The sequence below is a fragment of the Neopelma chrysocephalum genome, unplaced genomic scaffold (genome assembly GCF_003984885.1).
Source record: "Neopelma chrysocephalum unplaced genomic scaffold, ASM398488v2 Primary Assembly neopelma1_180, whole genome shotgun sequence".
Classification (NCBI taxonomy): Eukaryota; Metazoa; Chordata; class Aves; order Passeriformes; family Pipridae; genus Neopelma; species Neopelma chrysocephalum.
The window spans coordinates 64,946-74,559 of NW_020897842.1; the positions used below are offsets into that span (position 1 = coordinate 64,946).

The 9,614-nt window shown below is 43.1% G+C and overlaps 1 protein-coding gene across 2 annotated transcripts; it reads right to left on the reverse strand.

Moving 5' to 3' along the window:
• Nucleotides 1–1,730: 1,730 nt before the first annotated feature.
• UBE2J2 (ubiquitin conjugating enzyme E2 J2) lies at nt 1,731–6,648 on the reverse strand. 2 transcript variants are annotated; one of them, XM_027702137.1, is made up of 7 exons: nt 6,511–6,648; nt 4,829–4,959; nt 4,600–4,640; nt 3,732–3,834; nt 3,481–3,619; nt 3,040–3,120; nt 1,731–2,071 (listed from the first exon to the last, which is right to left on the reverse strand). In XM_027702137.1, exons 2-7 carry the CDS (start codon nt 4,957–4,959, stop codon nt 1,787–1,789), a joined length of 780 nt encoding a protein of 259 aa, XP_027557938.1. In that variant the 5' UTR covers nt 6,511–6,648; the 3' UTR covers nt 1,731–1,786. The 2 variants fall into 2 exon arrangements, with proteins under 2 accessions (XP_027557938.1, XP_027557939.1); XM_027702138.1 differs by lacking the exon at nt 6,511–6,648 and adding an exon at nt 6,225–6,361.
• Nucleotides 6,649–9,614: the final 2,966 nt, after the last annotated feature.

The following is a 9,614-nucleotide window of genomic DNA, read 5'->3' on the forward strand; positions in this document are numbered from 1 at the left end:
AATGAAAAAATAGTTATAAATAAGATTTGGTAAAACCATAAAATAATAAGAATAAGAATAAAAAAAAAACATAATCAAAGATTTTATAAATACACTTTAAAATCCAGCCTTTTCCAAATCCCATCCTCACACACCCTGACTCCTTCCCTTCCTCACGTCAGGAAGAACTGCTTTAAGATTTCTTTAGTAAAGAGCTGTTCTGCTGATTTTGGTAATTCCTACCTATTGCAGAGAATTGGTCACGTTTATTGGTGCTCTGAGCTGTTGGCTCATGGGTTGACAGGACATTTTTTTTGCTTATAATTCAAGATACCAAGAAGCTGAGAGAGAGAGAGAGAGAAAATCTGAAAGGGGAAATAAGACAGTTTCAAAACATTCTTAGACACATGAGGTAATTATTTATTTGGGCTCTTCAGAATAATTAAAATAAGACTATACAGTGAGTGCAGAGCTTTTATCCCTGCTACCACCTTGGACAGTTGTAGCATTGACAGTGTGTCCTGCCAATTCTGAAAGGCACAGCAAGTTTGCCTCTGCTGAAACAAAGCTTTTGGGTAAAATTCAAGCAGGAGGGAGAGAAATCAAGCAAACTCAATTTAAAAAAAAAAAAAAAGTAATTTCAGACAGACTTTTTGAACTTCAGTGTTTACCCACAGTGCTGGAAGCCTGTGAACAAACAGCAATATTTATCAGTCACCTGAAGGGGAACAGTGATGAACTCACAGCTAAAAGCTTCCAGAATTCCAGATGAATTTTGGGGTTGGCTTTTGGTGGTGGTGGTGTTTTGGTTTTTTTTTTAAGAGTGAACAGTGGAACTAATTTTAAGGGTTAATTCAGGCAGTGACACTTCAGATGGATTATCAGCTGACTCTGAGGAAGCTGGTTTGTCACCCCCTTCCCAAGGGCTGGGGTTGCCTCAATCCCCACAGCCTGAGGAATGCAGAGATTTTGGAACACACAATCAACTCTCTCCATTGGTGGGTGCAGTTTTATTATCATTTCACCAGTGGCCCCTTGTGATCAGAAGGAACTATTACAACTTTCCAAAAGAACATCTCCCAGAATGAAAATCTGTGAGTGAACAAATCCCAAACAACCCTGGAGATGGGTATTCCCACTAGAGGCTGATTCCAAGGCTTTTTTTTTTCTTGCTAAGGGCCAACAACTGCACTTCTTGTAGCCCAAAGAAAACCTTCAATGACACTGTGACAATTTAGACAACACATTTAACACGCTGGGGTGTTATGTTCCCACTCATCTAATCACTACTGACTAGATATGCAATGATGGTCATTCTAGTTGGAAAACAAAGAAACCAGCAATTTTCTGTAGAATCAAATGTTCACATTTAACCAAACCCTTCCCAAGTCCACGTGGAACCCCTACTCGAATCACTGAACACCTGGACAGACCCTTTCCTACCGAAAATAAAATGATATGCAGTGAATGGCAGAGTTTTAAAAATTGTACAGTGAAGTAAAAAGCCTTATTTGCTCGAGATTTTTCGAATTTCCAACAACAGATGGAGGACTGCTATAAAAAAATCAAAGCACTAGAAATGTAGTGTCTCATCAATAATGCTTTGACTTGTGAGAAACTACCAGAGAGCAGCAAAAGTTTCTGCCTAACCCAAACCTAACTCCAACTCTCCACGAGCCAACAAAAGATCTCTCCCAGCGCCAAAGAGCCCAGCTGCCCAAAAAAAAAAAAAGAGTCCCACCACTCAATTCTGCAAAACTACCGCTAGAATTTGGTCTTGGGGGTGTTTTTTTATTTGCTCTCCTCCTCACTCTTGGGCTATGCTCCTCAGGACATACTTCACTGTGTAGGCAAAGGCTGCGAAGCCCACGATGACAAACAAGTTCGCCAGAGCTCCGCCCAAGAGTCCATGGTTGCGGTTGGGCTGCTGGAGCCCGGGGTGGTTGGCAGGGGCCAGGGGCACGTGCCCGTTGAGGAGGGGGAGCCCGTTCTGACCGTAGTGCGCGTCCCCGTCGGGCACCACGTCGGGCAGAGGCAGGGAGGGAGGTCTGTTGTTGAGCTCTTCTTGTGCTTTCTGTTTTTGTTTGATCTCCTGGAGAGGGAAAGAAAGAAAAAAAGAGACCTGAGTGGTTGGAAGCGGAAGTCCGTAGAGCTTTGGGTGCTCTGACAGGATTGGAAATAGAAGTCGTGGAGCTTTTGGTGCTATGAAAGGATTTCAAGTGAAAGTCATAAAGCTTTGGGTGTCCTGAAAGGATTTCAAGTCAAAGTCATGGAGCTTTGGGTGTTCTGAAAGGATTTCAAGTGAGAAGCTTTGGGTGTCCTGAAAGGATTGCAAGTGAAAGTCATGAAGCTTTGGGTGTTCTGAAAAGATTTCAAGTGAAAGTCGTGGAGCTTTGACTGTTCTGAAAGGACTGGAAGTGAAAGTCATGAAGCTTTGGGTGCTCTGAAAGGACTGGAAGGTAAAGTCATGGAGCTTTGGGTGTTGTGAAAGGATTTCAAGTGAAATTCATGGAGCTTTGGGTGTCCTGAAAGGATTTCAAGTGAAAGTCATGGAGTTTTGGGTGTCCTGAAAGGATTTCAAGTGAAAGTCATGGAGTTTTGGGTGTCCTGAAAGGATTTCAAGTGAAATTCATGGAGCTTCGGGTGCTCTGAAAGGATTTCAAGTGAAATTCATGGAGCTTCGGGTGCTCTGAAAGGATTTCAAGTGAAAGTTGTGAAGTTCTGGGTGTTCTGAAAGCCATGAAGCTTTTGGTGTTCCAAAAGGATTGCAAGTGAGAAGCTTTGGGTGTTCTGAAAGGATTGCAAGTGAAATTCATGGAGCTCTGGATGCCCTGAAAGGATTTCAAGTGAAAGTCATGGAGCTTCAGGTGTTCTGAAAGGATTGCAAGTGAGAAGCTCTTGTCTATCTTTTCCCCACTCTCCTGTGTGCAATAATTAAGACCTTTTAAAAGGCTTCCAGGATTGACACAGTCTGGGAAAAATCCTGAACAATTAGTTTTCTACATAGAGAAGCTGAACAACTCCAGAAAACCCAAATATTGTAGGGTTGAATTCCCTTACCTCCACCACTTCAGGGAAGAGCTCACAGAAGACTTTATCTTTTAAATTAAATGCTAAGCTTTGTGCAGCGAGTTGTCTTTTCTGTGGAGGAAATAAAAACATTATCAGCAGCTGCAGAGAAATTCATTTACTCCAATCCAACACCTGATTTCCCCCAAGAAGGGCGCAAATCAACAGCCAACTGCTGTCTGTCATTTACAGCATCACACTTGTGAACATTATTCACTACAACACCTTTACAGGCACAAATGATGCTCTCAATTCTTCAGCCTGTGGGATTAGGGGGTTGTATCAGTGTGACTGCTTGGCTGGGACATCCAGAGGAAGGAAGGAAGGACAGAATCCCAACCACGCTGTTTATTTCTGAGATATCAAAATTCCAGCTGCTGATGCTGCTGTTTTCCCATGGCCAAAGCTGCCCCAAGGTCCCTCTGAACTCACTGTGAACTCAGATGTCTCTATGCTGCCCAGTGTGGGGCCTTTTTCCACCATAAAACTAAGGAGGCCCGTCAGGATTGTGGAGACTGACCAAGCTGGATTCCACGTGTCCGGGTGGAAATCAGTGATGGAAAGACACAACCTTTCAAAAAACACAGCCAAGAGGGTTGGGTTTGCCATTAAAATCATCACACAATTAGGCACCAAGTGCTGAAATGGTGTTAATTGCTTAAGTGTTAGAGAAAGGTCCTTACCTTGTGTTACACTTAAACCTTCCATTAGGTGTAATCATATAAATACTAGGAGGTTTAAAAGGGAATTCTCTGGGGAATATTAGTTTCCCATGATAATAGCCACCTGCATTATACAGAGAGAGGAATTACTTGTTTTGCATGAAGATTAAGTGCTAAACTGCTACTCAAAATGGGCCAAATAAACCCCTTGGCTTGTCTCCTTCTCCCCTTCTCCCTGAGATCAAATTCTTCATCTTGTGCCTCTAAAACTAGGGAATAATAACCCAAACCTGCACCAGATTTAGCCTGGAGGCAATTCTCTCACATTCTCTCTTACAAACAGTATTTGCTGCTGTTAAGTCTGGAATACATTGAAAGAAAACCAGCCAAAGTGTATTTAATACAATAAAACAGGTTATTTTTTCAGAAATTAAGAGCAAACACAACCCTATGGAGAATCCCAATCAAAAAAGCATTTCTGAGAGGCTCCAGAGGCCACTGTGACTACAACAAATTAACAAGGCTTTTACATTTCAAGCTTTCTCCAGAGAAATTCATATAAAGAGAATTTTTACGTCTCAGCTCACCGAGAACATTTCTGTGCTAACAAAACGGGACTTTTTGAAATGATCTTTTGTCACATGCTCTCTAAAGTGAGCTATCTGCTCCAAAATCTTTAAGAGGAAGATCTTTGTCTTCATCTTCACCTCAATTTTATTTTATTAAACCCCTTGATAACAGAAACATTCCTGACAGCAGTATCACCATCTCTTTTCCACCAGCTTTGCCACAGACTGCACTGACAGATCCTATTTTCAGTAGTTGGATTTTGCCCATTCAAACCAATATTTAATCACTAAACATTGCAAATACAACATGTGGATTTTACCTTCATAAGGTGTCATTTCAGGTCCCCTCACAACATAGTGCCTGGGAAAAGAAGGGAATGGAAACACTATTGATCCAGCACACAATCAGCCCCCATATCCCTAAAAAATGAGGATTTAATCATCCAGCCCAAGCTTCCCATGCTGAGGAGTGAGGGAGTCGGGACTTGATGACCTGGAAAATCTTGTTCTCTCTCCACGAGTGATTCCAATTCTCATTCCCACTCTTACCATTCCAGGATATTGGATGGGAGGGGCTCTGCACAGATGTAAGGCACTGGATCTTTCTTAATTCTCAGGTAGTCTTGTTTAAGCCTCTGGGTTGCTGTGGTTGGTGCTCTCTTGTTACTGTTGTTGCTCATCTAATTAAAAAAATATATAAATTAAAAATATTAATTATTATTTATATTATTTTGTTATTTATTTATTAAAAAAATAAAAAAATATTAGTAGACAAAGAGCAACCATCACTCGTGGGACACTGCTCCAGGTTTTTGCACAATCCACTTTATATTTAAAATATAAATTGAATAACCTTCACTTTTTTAAGTGGCAAGATCTTAACTAACACAGTCCCAAGAGACATCTGTACAGGATGATCCTTCCAGCTTGGGATATTCTATTCTAAAGGTCTTTTTGAGTAACTGATTTCCCTGTTCTGTAAATTTACCCGTGTTTTAAATTCATCTGCTGTTTCTACACATCCAGTTATCTAAAAAAACCAACAAACCACAATAATCTCGTTGCTGACTTGGAGGTGAAGGACTTGGAATTAAATCTGCTGCCTGCTAAGGACTGAATTTCCAGAAAGGAACTCCTGAGCCAGATTATTCTCTTCCAGACAAATAAAACCCCATCCAAAGGGAGACAAATCAGTGTGAGGGGAGGAAATTCCATGGTGTTTACAAGACAAAGAAAGAATTAGCCCTTATAATGCACCTACAGAACACACTAATTAACAACTGCTGTTTAACTCACTTTCCACTAAGAAGTTTAGGGAATTACTTGGCTTTAAACATGAAATAAAAAAGAAAGATTTTACAAACAGAGGTAAGACAATGCCCACAATATGACACGAAATATATGTTAAATTCCTACAACCCTTTCTATTCCTTCTCTGCGAACAAGCAGCCAAGTAAAATTTATTAAAGAAATAACATTTAAACCAGGAGCAACAGTTGTATGTAGTCAAATATTCCACCCCTACTCAGAATAAACCCGTTTAACCTGCCTTTTGTCAGAACTGCTGCAAATCACTGCTTGAAACAACAGATCACTTTTTTTTTGAAGCCACCACCTCCTGAAATCATAAAATTCAGAATCTTTCCCCAAAGAAGCCAGCTTTGACTTTAAAAAATTAATTAAATAATCTTTTCTTACTTCGACACGATTATTTGTTCTTTTTCAGTAATAAATTGAAGTAGTAGTAGTAGTAGTAGTAATAATAATAATTTGAAATGAGCCCTCAGTATGTGATAACAATATTATTATTATTAATATATTATTATTATTAATAATAATAATAATAATTTGAAATAAGCCCTCGCTACGTGCTACGAAAACACACCGAAACATTTCAACGCTTTAAGTGCGGTCACTGGAATTTTAACGCGCCTCAAAGCCTTACCTGGAAGAACACTTGTATCTTAAACACGGAAAATAAAGGGCTACGACCGCAAAGGCAATTTCTCACCTGGGCAATACAATGGGACGAGGAGAAGTGAAGGAGGAAAGAAGACAAGGGGGGAAGGCAGGGACGGAGGGACACAGGGAAGGAGGAGAGAGGGAGGGAGGGACTGAGGGACGGAGGGACTAAGGGAGGGAAGGAGAAGAAGAGAGAGGGACTGAGGGACAGACAGAGGGAAGGGGGAAGAGGCAGTCAGCCGGTCCCCCCGGGGGCAGCCCCCGCTCACCTCTCCGTGCCCGCCAGGCCCCGGGCGGCCCCTCCTGCCGGCGGGCGGAGGGAGGGACGCGGGCAGCGGGCGGTCGGGCCGCGATGGCGGCGGCGCGGGCGGGGCGGGCAGGGCCGGCCGGGGTCCCCTCACGGCTCCGAGCCAAGATGGCGGCGCGGGCGGCACTTCCGGGAAGGAGCCGCGGCGCTTCCGGGGCGCGCGGCCGCTTCCGCTTCCCGGGGTCGCCATGGCGGGCGCGGGGCCGTGAGGGTGGACCCGGGGCTGGGCCGGCCCGAACCCCGCCGCGAACGCGGCGTCACCGCACAAAGCCGCACGATCACAGGATGTCCTGAGTTAGAAGGGACCCACAAGGCTCACAAGTCCAACCCCTGGCCCTGCACGGGGCACCCCCACAGTCCCACCACTCAACATTCCCACCACCCAACAATCCCACCCTGTCCCCTGAGGGCGCTGCCCGAACGCCCCCTGAGCTCTGGCAGCCCAGGAGCCGCGACAAAGCCAATCGCGATTAAATAAATAGCGATAAATAAATGCCCCGTGTGCTTAGACATGGCCGTTCCGTTACAACTTTATAGAATCGGGGGATACCCCGAGTGGCGAGGGAAGGAACCCCCGAGGAGCATCGAGGGCCAGCTCGGTGTTGTGCTTTGGAGGGATTGCGGCATTGTCTGATTTATTTTTTTCCCCCTGAGGACTTGTCCATATGTGGGAGTTCTTTTTGCTAGAAATATGAGTATTTTCCTCGAATTCCCAATGTGTGTAAAGTGAAAGATGGAGAGGGATTGTTCACGTAGTGCCAGGACAAGGGGGAGCGGCCTCAAACTAACAGAGAACAGGGTTAAATGGAATATTGGGAAGAAATTCCCCCCTGTGACGGAGGGCAGGCCCTGGCACAGGTTGCCCAGAGAAGCTGTGGATGCCCCTGGATCCCTGGAAGTGTCCAAGGCCAGGTTGGATTTAGCTTGGAGCAACCTGCGCTAGTTCGAGATGTCCCTGCCCATGGCAGGGGTTGGAATGGGCTGGTCTTTAAGGTCCCTTCCAACCCAAACCATTCTGTTTTCTCACTGAATTTACCCCAAATAAAGGCAGAATTTTTCTTACTGCTCCAAAAAAAAATCAGGCATTTTCCACGTGAGTAATTCCTGCAGTGCCCACGGTGCTCGAGCTCTCCCCGGTACCCAACAGAGGGCACTGGTAGCCTGTATAATTTTTAAGTTCTTGGTTAATAGAACTGGCTTCAGTCTCCGAATCTGTTATCTAGATTTCCTCTCCTGCCATGGGGTTGGGGAGGTTAAATCAACAGCAAGAAGGAGAAATAAATAAATGGCTGTGATGTCATTACCTGTAAGTGAAAATCGAAATTGAAACCATGCATATGTGTTAAGTTTCGGTTTCTTTCTACAATTAGGACTGGAAAATACTGTGTCCTCAGACATCTTGCTCAATTTTAGTGGGATAATATATTTGGTTAATTTGGTTGATAATTCCAAGGTCAGGTTGGACGGAGCTCGGAGCAACCTGGTCTAGTGGAAGGTGGTAGGATTGGAATGAGATGATCTTTAAGGTCCCTTCCAACGCAAACCATGCCATGATGCTATGATTTTAGGATTTTCAGCTTGCTGAGGGCTGTAAAAATTTTAATTTCACGGTAGTTTCATTTTGAATGTGGCCTATTTTCCGTGATTCCCTCAGACTTCAATCACAATAACGGGATATTTCATACACAGTGTTCACAAGTCCCACCTGTGGCCACATCAGATCTCTTTGATTTAGTGAAGTTTATCAAACCAAATCTTTGAGCTGTTTTGACTTTGAAGCCATGAAATGTTTCAAGGAAAAATGTTTTGCTTCAAAACCAGAAGCAGTAGTTGATCTGTTTTGTTTTAATCTCTTACGCTGATTCATCCTCCTGTCTAATCTTATATGAGCTCACAGTTTACAAATATTTTGCAGAACAGGAAGAAGTCTTTATTTTAAATTATTCTTATTATTATTATACTTCAAGATTTCAAGCACTGTATAAAACAAGGTATTGTTGGAATGCCCTATTAGCCTACATGTATTTCAGCTAATAAATTCCCCAGGGCAGCTCATGCAGGATAACACTAATTTTATACCCTTTGACTTGAGGACTTGTTTTTAACTCAGCTACACCATTTTGTCTGGGTTTTTCTGTGTGTGTGTGTGTTTACACTGGAATTCCTACTAAGTCTGGAAATATGAGAAACGTGAACCTGGAGACTGAAGCAAAGGATGCTGAAAGGATTCCAGAACTCCCACTTAACACCTCTGGCATTGTCCCTAATGTTCCCCGAGCCCAGAGCACTTCACGCACAAGTGTGTTGTCATTAACATTCCATTAATCCCTCTGGTATGTTCTTCTCCACACTAATGACAGCGTGGAATGACACTTTGCTCTCACAGTAGTTTCTTTCTTGCCAGTTGTTTTCCAACATGCAAATGAATCACCCACTTCAGAACTTCCTCTCTGTGAAGTGTCTTTGGGGGGACTGTTGTCGTGTCTCGAAGGCATATTTAAAACCTGGCCTTGGGAAGTCACTGGAAGTTCCATATTTATGTTTTTAAATCATTAGGTGCTCCAAGTAAATAAGTACCTACTGTTAAATTGACTTGAAAGGTGATTAACTCCAGGATGGAGACAAGAGAGACAGTTCTCTATCTCATAAAGTTGGGTTTTTAATTGGATATCAGCCTGTCAGCAGGACCATGGGGGTGGTTACAGGACATGAAAACATCTTTATATGCTTTTGAACACAGACCTTTGTATTATTGTCAAAAAATCCATAACTACCTGACTTTTGCACTGCAGGAAGTTTCCCTTTCGTTGTAACTGTAATGAAAACATTGCAGATTTTCAGGACAGGTACGAAGAAGAGGAACCATAATTTGTTTCATTTGTGTTTTCTATACACAGAATTAGGATCAGAATTCTATTTGGGGGTGCCTTTGAGAAGTCCTTGGGCTGCAGCATCTCCATCAAATGAAAGCAGTCAGTTATAATGTGTTCTCTTACTTTACACATCCATATAATATGATCCCTGACGTGAATCCCAGTGAGACTCCTGATCTGCTCATCTTATTTG